The sequence below is a fragment of the Dysidea avara genome, chromosome 8 (assembly GCF_963678975.1).
Source record: "Dysidea avara chromosome 8, odDysAvar1.4, whole genome shotgun sequence".
NCBI lineage: Eukaryota > Metazoa > Porifera > Demospongiae > Dictyoceratida > Dysideidae > Dysidea > Dysidea avara.
In genome coordinates, this window is record NC_089279.1 from 15282441 (window position 1) to 15301072 (window position 18632).

At 39.7% G+C, this 18632-nt stretch overlaps 1 protein-coding gene across 1 annotated transcript in view; it reads right to left on the bottom strand.

The window, feature by feature from the left end:
* LOC136264791 (uncharacterized) overlaps positions 1-18632 on the bottom strand; it is a 238027-nt gene that overhangs the window by 85273 nt on the left and 134122 nt on the right. The window contains exons 7-8 of the mRNA XM_066059560.1: positions 17094-17549; positions 9908-10068 (exon numbers count right to left, since the gene is read on the bottom strand). Of these exons, the coding sequence (XP_065915632.1) occupies positions 9908-10068; positions 17094-17549 (617 nt within the window). The remainder of the gene's footprint in view (positions 1-9907; positions 10069-17093; positions 17550-18632) is intronic.

Here is an 18632-nt window from a genome sequence, read left to right on the forward strand (position 1 = left end):
GTTCATAGCTGAACTCCCTATAAGGTAACTTCTTCTAGCTAATCTTTCTACAGGGCGATTTGTTTGTAGCTGAGTTCTCTACAGGGTGATTTGTTTGCAGCTGAACTCTCTACATGATGGTTTCTTTGTAGCTGAACTCTCTACAAGGTAATTTCTTCTAGCTGATCTCTCTACAGGCCGATTTGTTTGTAGCTGAACTCTCTACATGATGGTTTCTTTGTAGCTGAACTCTCTACAAGGTGATTTCTTCTATAGCTGATCTTTCTACAGGGTGATTTGTTTGTAGTTGAACTCTCTACATGATAGTTTCTTTGTAGCTGAACTCTCTACAAGGTGATTTCTTCTATAGCTGATCTTTCTACAGGGTGATTTGTTTGTACCTGAACTATCTACATGATGGTTTCTTTGTAGCTGAACTCTCTACAAGGTAACTTCTTCTAGCTGATCTCTCTACAGGACAATTTGTTTGTACCTGAACTCTCACATGATTGTTTCTTTGAAGCTGAACTCTCTACAAGGTGATTTCTTCTAGCTGATCTTTCTACAGGGTGATTTGTTTGTAACTGAACTCTCTACAAGAAAACTTCTTCTAACTGATGTCTGAACAGGGTGAATTGTTTGTAGCTGAACTCTCTACAGGGTGATTTGTTTGTAGCTGATCTCTATACAGGTTACTTATTTTTAACTGATCTCTTGAATTCTGTTCAGGGTGACTGCTCTATTAGGATGACTGCTCTATTAGAGTGTTTCGATCTCGCACTTGCTACACCAAGTTGGATTTCGTGTTATAACTCCGTGGCTTTAAGTCTGATTCTTCTACACCATTGAAGAGCCTTTCTAAGATAATAACTCCATCTGTACAGCGATTTTCAAAGCATTACCCCAAGTGGTTTATCTGGTAGGCGTGGCAAGCATAATTACATAACCAAGTAATAATAATAATAAGAACGTGACGTCATAAATAATTAATTAATTAATGTCCAGACGAAACTGCGTAGTGCACACAAGAACACTCACCGGAATTGAGTTAGATGAAACCCGAACGTCAAATTGAAGTGAGCGTTTTTTCTCTGGTGCCTTCGTTAAGCAGGACACTTTTCTAAATAATGCCTTTCTTCTACCAGTGACTCGTTAGTTACCACCCGTAAAACTTGTTAGCGTGCCCCAGTAACTAGTAAGGCCGGTTTGTAGCTCATAGCAACCAATTTAAATGCGCTGCGCCGCCTGCGCGTTAAACCAGGAACTTGTCTCCTATGAGGGAAAGAACTATTATTGGTGGAAACAACGATGTTTTCTTACTTGGAGGTTAGTTCTGTGTAATGTACTCCAACTATTACTTTACTGCAGATAGTTTTTAGGGTATTCCATTTGAGTATTAAAATGCGCAAAAGCATTAGAATACACTTACGAGATTTTAGCCTATAGTCAGTAGAGGCATAGATAATAGACACCCTATATGTAGGGGTGTCTATTATCTTTGGTAGAGGCAAGTCTTATTATTGGACCATATTTACAAGTCTGTGCTATTGTCCACTGATACTACGCTGTGTGGTCTGTTATTTAGTGACTAGTCCATAAGTGGCGACTTACTATTTATTGCTACTGTACAAGCATTGTTTAGCTAAAAGGTAGCAAAACAAAATTTCTATGGTAAAAGACTCTGTTTACTGTGCTCAGGATTGAGTAAGGGGCACCAAGAAATAGTTTATTATAGAGCAGTTGTTCTCATAAGACTTGTTTGTGTTTCATGTTCTGTAGACATGTCAGTACTGTGCATATTGTACACTAATGATGCAGTCACATGTGTCATAAGATAAATAATATGCTTTGAACATTTGCTTTTACCATACCTTTGCAGCACTGGATGTGCAACTATTGTACATAACATGGCTTATAGCTATTATAGCAATCAAACCAAGCACTGTAATACTGTTAACACTGAGTAATAATGATTACAATAGCAGTGCAAATGTAAGCTATTCAATTTGTGGATGGTAGCAGTGTTAGTGGAGTATGTACTAAGATTCTGTCTTATAACAGTGCTGCCTCTTCACGTCTCGAAACTATCCCAAAGATTCACTTGCAAACAACTATAAACTTGTTACTAACTACTCACGTAACACTAGTCTATATATCGCATACATACAGTATGCTATAGGATACTAATATAGTTATGTTCTGGTTAAATGTCTCTTGTTGCATATAGCTTGTAATGTATGACTGTGTACAGTGCGTATGTATGATAACTTACAATATGTGACTGTCTCAGCGAAAACCTGTCTAGTTTGCACAAGCATGTGCATTGAGAAAATTGAAACTTAAAAAAATATTTTTCGTTACATTATGCATGCTACAAGAAAAATATGCAAGTTTTTATCGGGCCAGTACACGAAGAAGGAAAATTTAAATCGATTAAACTATACACCATCTTACTCATGGAGAGTTCAAAAACCTTTGTTTCATTTCTGTAGCCCCAATGGTTTGCGTGTCACGTGAGTTTGTTTACGAAGCGGTAGACGCAAACAAAATTATTGCTATTCTTCAACAAAGCCGCCTTCATACGCCTACACAAAAATGAATGCAAGGCTAAAACTATATCTTGGTTGATCTGCCAATCCATGATGAACATTGTAAGCCAAATTTCAACTTTGTAGACTAATCCAAACGGAAGTTATGGCTACGAATGCAAGCGCCTGTAGTTTATTTTTAGTAGTCACTGTACAAATCGATTTCCTTGTTCTTCCTACTTTCTAGCACTGTAATTCCAAAACTACTCACCACAGAAAGCTGAAACTTTGGTGAATCATTCCTTGGACAATGCAGATAATGCTGAGAAATTAAAAGGATATTCAGAGGTTGTGCGAACTAGATGGGTTTTCGCTGAGATGGTCACATATGTGACTATTGTATATACATTCAGTGAAATCAAGTAATGGATAACTCTCAATCTTTCTTTAATATTGCTGCTTCTGTGTTGTGTTGGCTGGTCCATCTGTAATTCTATAATTTTTATAGCATACTGCAGCATTGTTACAAAGTTGTACTGAGAATAAAGTAGATGGGGTTGATGATGGTCCTATTCAGTGTCACACATGGTAATGGGGACATTAGCTTTATATAAGTTGACCATATAATATTATTATGTATGTATACTGTGCAGGGTTGACGCTTGTTATCTGTATAGTAGTGTTGTAAACTGGTATGGAAAAACTGATTATAACTGGTATTGTCTTTTGCCCACTCACTTGGTAAACTTCTGCTGACAAGTGATAATGTCATAGCATAACCTCAAAGCATGTGTAAATGTCGTGTAACAACAAAATAAAATTTAGGAAATTTGTAGTTGGCAAAATTTTAATTTGGCGACATACGCACTATTTAATTTTTATTAAATTTACTGATAAATTGGCACTACACTGTTGCACATGTTGTAGGCTGACAGAAGGAAGAATTTGTATCCTGAACGTTTCTTGTGCTGAAATGTCTGCCTTGTAAATTTAGTGCTCAGTCACAGTAGGCTGTCCACTGATAGCTTTCACAGGGTTAGATCATCCAACGCGTGATCAAATATCTGAGTCTGACCTGGATTGGATCACGTGTGCAATGGATCAATTAGTTCACGTTGAAGTGTTTTAACCTAGTCCTGCCACAACCTAGTTTTTTTGTGAGTCACAACTACTTATCATGATCATGTATCTAAGTAATACAGTAAACCTTTGATTTCTTTAGGATGTCATGTCAAGTTACATATACAGTGTTAAGGAGTGTTGACAATGTCATCAGTGGACTGTTTATTGAAGCCAATCTACAAGGGTCATTGAAACTTACTACTGAGTAGAGACCTGACCAACTAACATATTGCAAGTGACTATAGGTATCGCATCATAACTTGGAGATATGCATTTGTACAGGCTATACCGAAGTAGGACACTCTCCTCTCTTTTTATATTATGAACTCTCGCTAGTGGGCTTGGCTCCATGTAAGCTTACAGACAGCATCAAACATAAGATTCATGCAGACTGTAATACTCTAATTGATAAATGAGCACAAGCAGAGTCTTATAATTAGAGCGAATTTGCTAGTTAGTGCATAGAATCACTGATATGAGCAGTTGTTCTTATAGATAAGACTTGTTCGTGTTTTATGTATACAGCTTCCCTAGACATATCAGTACTATCCATTTGGTGCATATAGACACACGTCAGAGAATAATAGTATAGCTTTGAGCATCTTATTTAAAGATCACTTTCACCATACCTTGCAGCAGTTTGGATGTGTGACTACTGGTTAAGACAAATCTATTGTAGGTACACTTCTGTACACCTCGTAGAATGAAATTTGTGTGTATATACATGGCTTATAGCAACTGTAGCAATTAAACCAAGCACTTTATAATTAAATCAGAATACTGATGACTACAATAGCAGTGCTAATATAAATGTAATGAGCTAGTCATTTTGGGAGTGGGTAGCCATGTTAGTAGTGTGCATACTAAGATTCTGTCATATAAACCATTGGCATATAGCTTATAATGTATGCGAACAGTATAGATCCTTGCTAATCCAAACTCCAATAATATGAACACTTGCTAATCCCAACAGTAGAAATGACTGTTCTATTAGGGTATTTTGTGAACAAGTGTTTGTTCTATTAGAGTATTTGAATAGGGTTCTGTATATAGCCATTATTCTGAACAATTTCACTACATTGAGAACAGAGCTGTTCAGATTATTGAGGATCCACTGTTTAATAAATTGGTATAATATCCATTTTATTGTATTATTAGCTTACAATGTGTGACTGTTGTGCACACGTACAATGAAATTAAGTGATGGATAACTCTTAATCATTCTATGATAGTTCTTCTCTGTGTTGGCTGGTCCATCTGTTGCCCTATAATTTTGATAGCATACTTTAACATTGTTAGGAAGTTGTACTGAGCTTTCATGTCTTTGTATTGGTTGGTACTGGTGACATCAGCTTTATAATATTACCATGTATTTTGTGTATGTATACTGTGCACATGGCTTTCCCCTTGTTATCATTTAAACTGGAAAGTTAAAACCCATTGATTTATCAGAATTCCATTCAAATGCTCTAATAGAACATACACACTTAAACAAAATAATCTAATAGAACTGTCACTTTAGTTTGAATAATAGAGCATTTGTGTATCGATAGCTGAACATTAAAGGGACCACTGTACTAGGGTATGTGTGACCTATTAGAGTATTTTGTTATTACATGAACATTGTATTATAGTAAGTGTATGTTCTATTAGAGTAGTTGAACGTAACTCTATTATAAACAAATGGGCTTCATTTATTTGAACAAATGCACTTAACTGAACACTTTTAAGATTGAATTGAAACAGATGTTCAGATAGTGGAGGTCCTACTATATTTATTATACATCACAGTTAGACAAAGCAAATACAAATTGTTTTACACGTTAACAAATTTACTTGGTTATGTGTGACCCGGTCCTAGTAATAATAATAATAATAATAAAAAAAATTAGCTAATCTCGATTGCGTAATTGTTACACACTGTTGATTTTTTCGCTGTATCTTCCTGGTTTTTAGCTCGATTTCTTTCAAACCACAAAAGGTTTGAGGTTCAATAGTTAACCTATTCACCCACCGATTTTCAGCTTCTTCCCATACGCGGTTTACCCTGTAGGCGTGACAACATATTGGTGTCATTTTTCGTGCATAATCGCTCATAACTCTTTGCCTGTTTATGGTATTCCAGCCAAAGTTGGTACAGAGATGCGCCTTTATACCCCCCTTCTGTGTGCCAAATTTCAAGGCAATCGGATAACGCGTTCGCGTTTTATAGCAGTTTTTGTAAGTGTGCGAAAAGAGGAAGAAAAATAAGAAGAAGAAAAAAAAAACGAAGAAACTAAGCCAATTTTTGAAGTCGCATATCTCAGGAATGCCTGAAGCGATTTCGCTCAAATTTGGAATGTGGAGTGCTGAAGGTGGAGGGAATCTACACAGCAAAATTTGTCTTGTTTCATCAAGGCAGCACAGAGCTACGGAGGTGCGAAAATTGCGTTTTCTTTCTTCCTGTCAATATACTCACGGGGTTGCGCGCCGGCTTCTTGGGCCGCACGACACACTACCGTGTGTCTTGATGTAGGAGTTTTTCACCTTTTAGAAGCTTACCCATTCCATATCTATGGTGCACCAACATATAGGACAAAGTAATGTAGAAAAAATATGAATTGTTCAATCTTTAGAAGCTTTACTTTGCTCCAAACACTGTATGCTCTAATAGAGCAAGTTAATTTTAAAATACTTCCAGACACTGAAAAAGTCTGTAGTTCATTAATCTACAAAAAGTAGAGTTGTTCCCCCTTTAGAAGCTTAACTTTGCTGATCCATATGCTGTATGCCCATGTTAATTTTTAAACTACTTCCAGGTCTGATGTTTGCTGTTGTGCATCAATGTGCCATGAAGAGAGATCAGCTAAAAACAAATCATCCTATAAAGAGATCAGTCAGAAATCATCCTGTAGACTTGATCAAGTCACCCAGTAGAGAGTTCAATTACATTTCAAGTCACCTGGTAGAGAATTTAGCTAGAAATAAGTCAAGGACCAGGTCACCTGGTAGAGAGTTCAGCTGGAAACAAGTTACCTTGTAGAGAGATCAGCTAGAAACACGTCACCCAGTAGAGAAATCAGCTATACAATCATCCTATAGAGAGATCAGCTGGACACAAATCAAATCACCTTGTAGAGAGATCAGCTATAAGCAAGTCATCCTGTAGAGAGATCAGCTGGAAACAAATCACCCTGTAGAGTTTGAACCAAGTCACCCTGTGGAAAGATTGGCTAGAAACAAAGAGAGATTAGCTAGAAACAAATCACCCTGTAGAAAGATCAACTAGAAACAAATCACTCAGTATAGAGAACAGCCAGAAACAAATCACCCTGTAGACAAAACAAATCACCCTATAGAGAGATCAGCTGGAAACAAGTCACCCTGCAGGGAGTTCAGCTACATTTCAAGTTACCCTGTAGAGAGTTCAGTAGAAACGAGCTGCCCTGTAGAGAGATCAGATAGAAACACGTCACTGTGTATAGAGAGTTCATGCAGTGATAAGCAAGTCGCCATGGAGAGAGAAACAAATTGCCTATAGAGAGATAAGCAAATAAATCACCCTGTAGAGAGCTCAGCTTGATCAAGTCACCCAGTAAAGAGTTCAACTAAATTTCAAGTCACTCTGTAGAGTGTTCAGCTAGAAACAAGTCACAGACCAGGTCACACTGAAACAAGTTACTTTGTAATCAGCTAGAAACAAGTCACCTCAGTAGAGAGATCAGCTATGTAACCATCCTGTAAAGACATTAGTTGGACACAGATCACCTTGTAGAGATCAGCTAGAAGCAAGTCATCCTGTAGAGACATCAGCAAAAAAAATCGCCCTGTAGAGAAATCAGTCAGAAAAAAAATCACCCTGTAGAGAGATCGACTTGATCAAGTCACGCAGTAGAGAGTTCAACTACATTTCAAGCCACCCTGTAGAGAGTTCAGCTAGAGACCAGGTCACCCTGTAGAGAGTTCAGCTAGAAACAATCACCCAGTAGAGAGATCAGCTAGAAACAAGTTACACTGCAGAGAATTCAGCTGGAAACATGTCACCCTGTAGAGAGATCACTTATAAACGTGTCACCCTATAGAAAGTTCAGCTACATTTTTAGAGTGTTTCAGCTAGAAACAGGCCACTCTGTGGAGAGTTCAGCTACAAAGAATTCTCTCAGAAGAGAGATCAGCTACGTAGAAGCAACTTATCCTGCAAAGGACTCAACTACATTTGAAGTCACCCTGTAGAGAGATTGGCTTGAAACAAATTACCTCGTAGAGATATCAGTTATAAACAAGTCACCCTGTAGAGAGATCAGCTTGAAACAAGTAGCCGTGTAAAGAACCCTGTAGAAAGATCAGCTAGAAACAAGTCACTCCGTAGAAGGATCAGTTAGAAACAAATCACCCTGTAGAGAGATCAGACAGAATCAAGTCACTCTGTAGAGAGTTTAGCTAGAACATGTCACCCTGTAGAGAGTTCACCTAAAATAAAATTATCCTGTTGAAAGTTCAGCTATCTTGCAATTCTTTCCATTAGGTCATGAGTCACTCTGTGTTGAGTTCAACTACAAACTGTTCACAATGTAGTCTAAGAGTACAGCTACATTGCAAGTTCCCCAAGGAAATTTCAGCTACATACACATGCATTTCCCTGTAGAGTATTCAGCCTGTATTAGTTAATGATTAATCAACACAACTGTAACAATTACTGAATAACATTGTTAAATGCATACATGCAAACAATTTTAAACAAGATGATGTTGTGCTACTTCTAAAAACCAGGCGCCATGCAGCTAGCTAACTCATCTGAAATTAAGTTATTAACCGACTACATGTATTATATAGGTTTTTGGTTGTGCAATAATACATAATTTATTGTAATGCTCGTATTTCATAATTCACGAAATTTTCATAATTCTTCAGTTACGTTGCTATGCACTGCTAAGGAAGCGCTTGTTAAACAAATCGCTTTTATCAACACATTATGCACAGAAGAATCTTCTAAACTGTTTTATAATTTGACTATTGTGTTTTTTTCCACAAATTCTCTCGACAAAGCCTCAAAGCTGCTCTTCATTTTTGTTCATGTACATAGGGGATACGCCCCCTTTCCAACTCGAAGGAATAGGCTATTCCTGGTAGTCTACGAGGCCTGCACAGTTGTTTTTCAGTTGTTAAATGCCCGTAAAACCCAAAGGGAGGGTAATTCACAAAGTTGAAGGAGAGTCACCACACCTGTATTTCAAACCGCCAAAAAGATCAGAGCAAATTTTACTTGTGCGGAAGTTTAGTACAGATTTCATTTAACTTTTACTTCTTTCGTAAAAGCTGCTTTTCCATTTAACAATTTTGCTCACGTGGGTGCGTACAGACAAACATAGGTAGGTAGGTAGATAGGTAGGTACACACACACACACACACACACACACACACACACACACACACACACACACACACACACACACACACACACACACACACACACACACACACACACACACACACACACACACACACACACACACACTTTTACGAAAACAATTTCAGTAAACCAGGCACACGCCTGGTTTAAAAATTCTTCGTCATATTCATAATAGCTAATCCCAATTCCTATATATAGAAAAGAAAAGGACAAGTTAAAAGTGATACTCAAAGCTGGCCATAGGCTGGCTTTAGGTATGAAAGTACAAAAAGAAGTGATATTTAATCAAAAACAGCCAAGCTGTAAAAAAGGGCGTGGCCTCCAAAAATCCTGGGTGAAAAAAGATGTGGAATCAAAAGTGGTGGCCATGAAATTGCAGTGATGGTACGTAGGTTAATGGCAAAAAAATTAAATAATGACAATTCAGATGAATTCGGTGCCGAATCCTAGTGAAACTTGAAGGAGGCAACACAAATTCATCTGAATTGTCGTTATTGACTTATTTTGCCATTAACCTACCATCACAGCCATTCTTGGCCACCACCTTTGATTTCACATCTTTTTTCACCCAGGATTGTTTAGAGACTGCACCCTTTTTTACAGCTTGGCTGTTTTTGATTTATTAGATTATATCTACTGGACACCAGCTAGAATTTGCACATGTTCCAGCATTTACACATTATCTCTTCATTCATCACCTTAAAATTACCTTACTACAGTTTCTAGAGTACAAAACAGTGTCACGAAGCCCATGGAGCTGCTGTATTATCTGATTGCCATTTTTTTATTTGTGTTCACCAACATAATTGTAACAAACATTACTACAAGTATGCCAACCACACACAAGCAGCATATGCAGATCACTTGTATGTAAATGTGGTTAACTAACCTCATGATTATGAAAACATGAAAGCAAAGCTTGAAAATCCTCATGGCTGGCACACACATGAATCCTCTTTTTGTTAATATGCAAATTCTTTTTGAGTTCATCATTCAGACTGAAGTGGCCTGTCACTTTTATTGCACCAAATCTACTTTGGGAAGGGTTATCTATAGTAAGATGATACAAAATTACAACGGCCACTTCAGAAATGTTAAACCTAATTGTTGAGGACATCATAGGATCTACCTTTGTGCATACATTCTTTGAACCACAAGGGTCAGACAGTATCATTTACGATGCTGATTCAATTATGCATTTTTTTGCAAGATACATATACATGTTTACAATAGAACTGAGATCGCTGATAGAGAAGAAGAGTCAAGCAAACCCACATAGCTATATGTTGTAATAGCTGCCATCATTCATATAATATCTTTTTATCACTGGAACTCTACCTCACTTTAAAATTACTTTTTGTTATAGAGCTACGTACATACATATGTCTGTGACTGCTTTATTAGAGTATTTCAACCTTCTCAAATAAGCTGCGCAAATAATCTATATTATAAGAGTGAAAAGCCGTCTGTCTGTCTGTCTGCATTCCATTTGATGTCACGCATTGTACTCTCGAACCGCTGCGAGTTTGGAAGCATCTTTGGCGTCACGGAAACGCTGATTAATGAGCTCAACAATGACACTTTCGAAAAGTTCGAAAGAGCTATCGTTAGTCGTCTAGGGGCCGTTGAAGGCAGGTGTGTAGACTAAAATTCGCTTGAATTCTTTCTATAAACCGCATGCAAACCACAAGTAAACACCTATCTCAGTCCATTTGTAAAAGTCTTTATAATACTAAAATATTGCTGTAACAATGTGGTGAAGTAGATAGGTTAATGGTTTAGGTGCCTGCCTTACGTGCGCGAGGTTGTGGGTTCGAGTCCAGCTGGTGTTAACTTTTTTTTTCCGTTTTGGGCACCTTTTCAGTACACCTTTTTTCGCACTGTACTGCATGTGTTTTTGCCAACTGTACACACGTGATATTTCTAATTCAAATTCATTTGATGTGCTGTGTAAGCATGCCGGAGCATGCCGCCTAAGCGAAAACGATCGTCTACTTTTTGTGCGTTTCAAGCAAAGAGACGCAAGCAGAACCAAAGATTGGATCCAGAGAAGAGACGGGAAGAAGCAGAACGACAAATACTGCGCCGCCAGGAGGCTTCAACTGGAGCTACCACCTCATCCAGTGCTAGGTGTGAACTGGACTCACAACAGAGACGACGACAACGTGACGCAGAAGCCCATCGTGTGGCCCGCCAGGACGAAGAAAGAAGATCACAGGAACGGATCCACGATGCAGCTGCCCGTCGACTTGCGCGTGAAGACCCAGTAACAAGGAGGGAGGAGCAACAACAAGATACAGCTTCCCATCAACAAGCTCGAGCTGATCCACTCTACAGAGCTCTGGAGCAGCAGGCTAACACAGCACGCAGACAACAGGTACGTGCAAGCACACACCCAAGCTTTAGGGGGCTTAACTATCAGCCACACAACTTCTTCAACACTACAGATGTAGGCACACTTAGTGTAGAATGCACACACTGCGGCGCATTAAAATTTCCCCAGGAGACCGAATCCCTTTGTTGCTTGAAGGGTAATGTCCAGTTAGAGGCATTTCCACAGCCCCAGTCATTCTTGAGACACCTGTATGAAGGTACAAACACAGCAGGTAAACATTTTCTAGCTAGCATACGTAAGTATAATAGTGCATTTCAAATGACAAGCTTTGGCTGTAACGAGATAACTATGGCTGGCTTCAATCCTTCTTTTAGAGTACAGGGTCAAGTCTATCATCGTATAGGTAGTTTAGTTCCATCAACAGGTGAGTCTCCTAAATTTTCCCAAATTTATTTTATCGACAACCAGCAAACTGAAGTAGCTACAAGATGTGGGATAGTTGATGGGTTAAGGCTTGACATAGTTAGGGGTATTACTGAGCTTTTGCATGACGATAATCACTATGTTCAACTTATTAAGGTAGCTAAAGAAATATTTGAGCAGCATGATGAGCCAGCAAATATTAGGGTTGTGATTAATGAGAACAAACGGCCTGTAGCAGAGCATGCTAGGAGGTACAATAGCCCGATGTGTGACGAGGTAGGAGTGCTAATGCCTAATGATAATGTAAATAATAGGGACATAGTTTTGCACTATAGGGATGGGTCTTTGCAGCGCATTTCTGAACTTCATAGGGGGTATGATCCTTTACAGTATCCTTTACTCTTTTCTTATGGCACCGATGGATGGCACATCAACCTGAAATTGGCTAATGGTAGGAAATTGACAGCCATGGTGTATTACCGCTACCACATCATGGTCAGGCAGCAAGTGCCTGTATTGCTTAAGGCTAAAAGGCTTTTCCAGCAATTCCTGGTTGACGCCTACTGTAAGATTGAAACTGAGCGCTTACAGTTTCTCAGGCGTGAGCAAAAGGCACTACGTGCTGATTGCTACCAGGATTTGCGGGATGCAATGGTAGATGGGGATGGTGACCCCAGGAATGTTGGTCGTAGGGTGATCCTACCGTCGTCATTTACTGGTGGACCACGCTACATGCATGAGCGTCAACAGGATGCAATGACCTACGTTAGGAAGTATGGCCACCCCGACCTCTTTATCACCATGACCACCAATCCTAATTGGCCAGAGATTAGGAACAATCTACTACCAGGTCAAGAGCCTCTGGACCGTCCAGACTTAGTGGCCCGTGTGTTTAGGCTTAAGGTGAAGAAATTGTTAGAGATGCTCACAAAGGAGATGATTTTTGGGAAACCACGGGCTTGGCTCTACTCAACAGAATGGCAAAAGCGCGGTTTGCCACATTGCCATTTGCTGCAATGGCTTATTCCAGAGCACAAGATCACTCCAGATAAGATTGATGATGTCATCTGTGCTGAGATCCCTGATCCAATGGTTGATCCTGAGCTGCATCAGATCGTGATTTCCAACATGGTACATGGGCCCTGTGGGAGCATCAACCCTGACTCACCCTGCATGGAAGATGGCTGCTGCAGTAAGAGCTACCCAAAGCAGTTCAAGGCTAATACCCAACTACGTGCAGACAGTTACCCACTGTACAGGAGGAGGAACCCTGAGGATGGTGGACAAGTGGCTACCATTAATATGAGGGTGATTGGGTCTCGCGTTACTCAAGAGATTGACAACAGGTGGATTGTGCCTTACAACAAACTTCTGCTTCGTTCTTTAAACTGTCACTGTAATGTTGAGCTTTGCGTGTCCATCAAATCCATCAAGTATGTACTGAAATACGTACACAAGGGTTGTGATCAGGCAACCTTTGCTCTGAGGTCTGATCAGGTGGATGAGATCTCAGACTTCCAGAACGCACGCTACATCAGCAGCAGCGAGGCTGCCTGGAGAATACTGGAGTTCCCCATACATGAAAGGTTCCCTCCTGTTGAACAGCTTGCTGTTCACTTGGAGAATGGCCAACGAGTGTATTTCACTGAGGAGACTGCAAGAGAACAGGCTTCTGGTTACCCTCCGAAGACTACGTTGACAGAGTTCTTTGTCCTCTGTCAATCTGATGATTTCGCCAGGACTCTGTTGTATGAAGAAGTGCCTCAGTACTACACGTGGAGCAGGAAAACTTGGAACAGGAGAAAACAGGGAAAGGATGTCGCTGACCATCCTGGAGTTAAGGAGGCTCAGGTTATAGGCAGAGTCTACACCATCAGTCCACGTCAGGGAGAATGCTTCTACCTTCGATTGCTGCTTCATCATGTTAGGGGACCCCAGTCTTTTGCTGACTTGAGAACTGTTGAAGGTGACCTCTGTAGTTCCTTTAGGGATGCATGTTTGAGGTTAGGTCTTCTTGAGGATGATAATCAGTACCACTTGGCTATGGAAGAGGCATCAGTCAGTAACTCACCTGCAAGTCTTCGCACCATGTTTGCAGTGATCCTTAATTGGTGTGAACCATCCAACCCTCTGGAGATTTACGAGAACCACAAGGAAGCAATGGCAGAGGACTTCTTGCACCAGCAACGTACTCAACATAGGGATGATGACTTGGAGTTCAATGATGACATCTTCAATGTGGCTCTCAATGACTTGCAGGAAAAAGTTATTTCCATGGGAGGTAGGGAACTGTCTGAGTATGGGCTACCCCAGCCTCAGGCAGTGGATAGTGATAGGTTTGCACGTGTGTACCGTAGGGAGATTGACTATAATCCTGAAGAGCAACAGGCATACATAAATCGTAATGTTCCATTGCTTACTGCTGACCAGCAAGATGTCTATGACACCTTTTGCTCCATGATAGATAGAGACGAGGGAGGCATGTTATTCTTGGATGCCCCTGGTGGAACTGGCAAAACTTTCTTGATCAATCTTATTCTAGCTAAACTTAGGTCTGTAGGTGACATAGCATTAGCTACTGCTTCTAGCGGAATAGCTGCTACTCTCTTGACTGGAGGTCGTACCTTGCATAGCACCTTTAAGATCCCTTTGGACTTGCATGCATCGGACATCCCCATGTGCAACATCAAGAAAGGAACTGCACTATGTAGGGTGATCATAGAGGCTAAAGCCATAGTAGTCGACGAAGCCCCCATGACCAACAGAGGTGCTTTTGAAGCTTTGGACCGTACCCTGAGGGATCTGACAGGAAATGATAATCCAATGGGAGGCAAGTGCATGCTACTGTGTGGTGACTTCAGGCAGATTCTACCTGTCATTCAAGGTGGCACTAGAGGTAACATTGTTGATGCTTGCCTCAAGCGATCTCATCTGTGGGACAGTGTGGTGGTTAAACAACTACACACTAACATGAGAGTGCACCTGTGTGGGGATGTGGCAGCTGGACAATTCGCTGAAGAACTATTGGCCATTGGAGATGGGAAGTTTCCTATTGACACTCTACCTGATGTTGTCCAGCTACCTGACACCATGGGAACCTTTGTGGATAGCAAGGAGGAACTGGTTTCCAGGGTGTATCCAGATTTGCTCTCTAACTTTAGGGACTGGGCTTGGCTTTCTGAACGCTGCATTCTTGCTCCTCTTAACAAGACCACTCATTCCATCAACATGACTCTGGTGGAGCAGTTACCTGGTGACTGCTGTGACTACAGGTCCTTGGACACCATTCCTGATGAATCTCAGGCTGTTCACTTTCCAACAGAATTCTTGAACTCTTTAGAGGTATCTGGACTACCTCAGCATCTTCTCTTACTTAAAGTAGGCGCTCCTATTATTATTCTACGCTCTCTAGATCCTCCAAGGGTTACTAATGGCACTAGGTGTGTAGTTACTAAACTGTCGGCTAACACAGTAGAGGCCAAGATTTCTCACGGTAGATATGCAGGACACAATATTATAATACCACGCATTCCTCTCATTCCGAGTAACTCGGTTTTGCCTTTTGAATTTAGACGGCTTCAATTTCCAATTGCACTTTGCTTTGCCATGACCATTAACAAAAGCCAGGGCCAAACTTTTAAGGCTGTAGGATTAGATTTGACGGACGAAAGCTTCACACATGGCATGCTTTATGTGGCACTATCTAGGGTAGGTTCAGCAGATAGATTGACACTTTTAGTTAGAGGGGATTGCAAAACACGTAATGTAGTCTATAGTGAGGTTTTTAGATAGGCAAACACATGCACTTTAGTTAGATTTGTCTGCTGCTACTGCTGCTTTGTGATATTATGGATCAGCACCTGTGGATGGTGGTAAGGAAGGTATTATGGTAAAAAAAATGTATCAGATGGTTGCTTTGTATATTTATGTATGTGTGAAACTATTTATCTTTTCTATTCTTTTGTCTTTATGCATATCCTGGATGGTTTGCTCGGAGGAGGGATGACTGCAGCTACACAGTGAAATGACACGGTCCCGTGGCAGACTGTTCTTCACAACGTGCGGCACGTTGTGAAAATGGGAGCTATTTATAGACTTTGCAGCAATGATTTGAACTCTTTCTACACATGCATACAAAGCAGAGTGGAGCATTTTTCGGTTTTTCCTGTGCAGCAAAACAAAAGAAAAGGCTGGCAGGTTTTTTCCATGAGCTGTCTTGGGCTGGATGACTCAAAATTTTTTGTTTTTATTTATTATTATTTCTTGCTAGCCCCCACTCTGTGCCCATGCTGTTATATTTTATAAAGCCGTTATATTTTGTCATAACAGAATCGTTGTAGTGCAGATTACAGTAATTCATGGTATGTTTGGTTGATGGTAGAATTTGAGCAACTTAAGTCACAAAATATTCCAATAAGAGTGCACTTCTCCACAATTATTGCATTCATGCAATCCTTACACCACATTGTTTCCTTAGTCTTTTATAAAGTATCTATAATAGTATATTACCAACTGTAATTTCATTTAATTTCCATGTCATTGTACATACTGCCCTGCACGATAGGGCAGGTACTACAACTAGTAGAGGGATATAGCTGACATATCGTGTTTTGTACAGCAAAACAGATTAATACTGACAATTGAGAAAAATTAATTTTTAATATGTGTAAATTAATTTTAAAAATATGGGAATAGAGATCACTGAAAAAAGTAAAGAAACAAGAGTCAAACAAGCCAGCATGTTAAACACACAGGGATCTATATTTGGACTCAAATAAACATTATACAGAAGCATTCTGAGTACTTACATGTACCTCCCCTGAATTATGGAAACTACTGTTTTTCATTAGTCTCTACCATATCCATTGAGTCCAAATAGAAATCTCTATACGTGTAAAATGCTGGAAAATCCCTATTTTAGCATTGAACAGATGCACATAACATTCTGATGTAGGGATTTTCCCATATAACTATGCTATCATCTCTTGCTTCACTACTGTTTATCACTGGAACCCTACTTCATTTTTAAATTAACAGTTTTTTAATTGCACTATAAAGTAACAGTCAGCTTTGCTATATATATGTAGCATGGTAACTATGCTTCTTAATGACTGGTTGGTTTGTTATCTTTTATGGTTGGTTGAAAAATAATCTGCTATATCTTTTGCAAAGAGTAACCACAGAGTGGCTTTGAGATGAAGGATGTTATCCAATGTGGTTATTGGTGAGCGCTTTATTAGGATTATCTCACGAAAACATGACTTTCATGGTTCATAAGCATGCATGCACATATCAGTACCTGGAAAATACGACTCACTAGTTGACACAGGCATCCCTGAGGGTACAGATAATCCCACTGGCTGTGAATCAGCTGAACTTTCTACTGACACTTTTATCTGCACATCTCCCTCCTTCTGTTGACTGACAAATTCTTCAATTTCTTTACCATCTTCCAAAGACACAACATAAATTGGTAATTGTGATAATGAAATTTTGTTCAAAAATTTATCTGTTAAAAACCTGCTAGCAGTATAATTAATGACAATCAACCCAATTATCTTTGCATCACTGTCAATATACTGTTTTACCACAGCTGACAGGCTTTCATCTGAGGCAGTGAGCTGGTGATAGGTGACATGTTCACTAGAAACATCACTTTTTGGATCACAGCACATCTTCCATTCCACAGGAGTAGGAGAGATTCCAGGAGGACAAGCATAAGTGAATGATGGACACAATCTTTCACTGTTACTTCTTAAGCAAAACGTAATACCTAACAAGAAAGCATTTACAATGAACTATATACAAATTACTACAACCTAGGAATCAACAAAGGCCAACTGCTAACTTTCATAAATCCTTGAAAGAAGGCTCCAAAGATTCTGAAGCCTTACCACATGATGTTTTAAAAGGGTAATGGTTCTTTTATGTTCACCAAAGGCACAATATATCTCTAAGTTAAACATTGAAAAGTACTCCTTACACCACAGACTCTACCCACTAAAGCTTTTTGTAGGTTGTACAGTATATATGTACAATTTCCAAAATATACCTATAGTTTCTGCACCATTAGCTGGGTTTATATAACATGATGCCAGTTGTCTACACTGATAGTTTCATGGTAAGGTTTGCTGAAGTTTGGGGCAAGGACAAAGCTACATATCAAGACACACGGTAGTGTGTCGTGCGGCCCAAGAAGCCGGCGCGCCACACCGTGAGTATATTGACAGGAAGAACGAAAACGTCATTTTCACACCTTTGTATCTCGGTGATCACTTATCTGATTGGAACCAAATTTGCTACACAGTTGCCCACCAGCCAAGGGAGTCTACATTCCAAATTTGAAGGAAATCGCTCCAGCCATTTCCGAGATAAGAGCTGCCAAAGTTTCGTTTTTTTTTCTTCTTCTTCGTCTTTTCGCACACTTGCAAAAAATGCTATAACAAGCAAACGCGTACTCCGATCGCCTTGAAATTTGGCACACAGAAAGGGAGTCCAATGGCGAATCCTAGCATCAAATTTGGTACAAATCCGATGAATGGTTCAGGAGTTATGACCGATTATTCGCGTAAAACAAGATCGATTTGTTGTCACGCCTACAGGGTAAACCGCTTCATGGAATGAGTTGAAAATTGCTATGTAGATGGTGTAACCATCGTAGGAGTGCCTTTTGGTGGTTTGAAAGGAATCGAGATAAAGACCACGGAGATATGACACAAAACCCAACCTGTGTCACAATTACACAATCGATTTTTATGAATAAAAAAGTATTAGTTTTCACGCCTACTAGGCAAACCGCTTAGAGCAATGAGCTGAAAATCGGTGTATAGCTGAAATAATCTTCATAGAAAGTCCT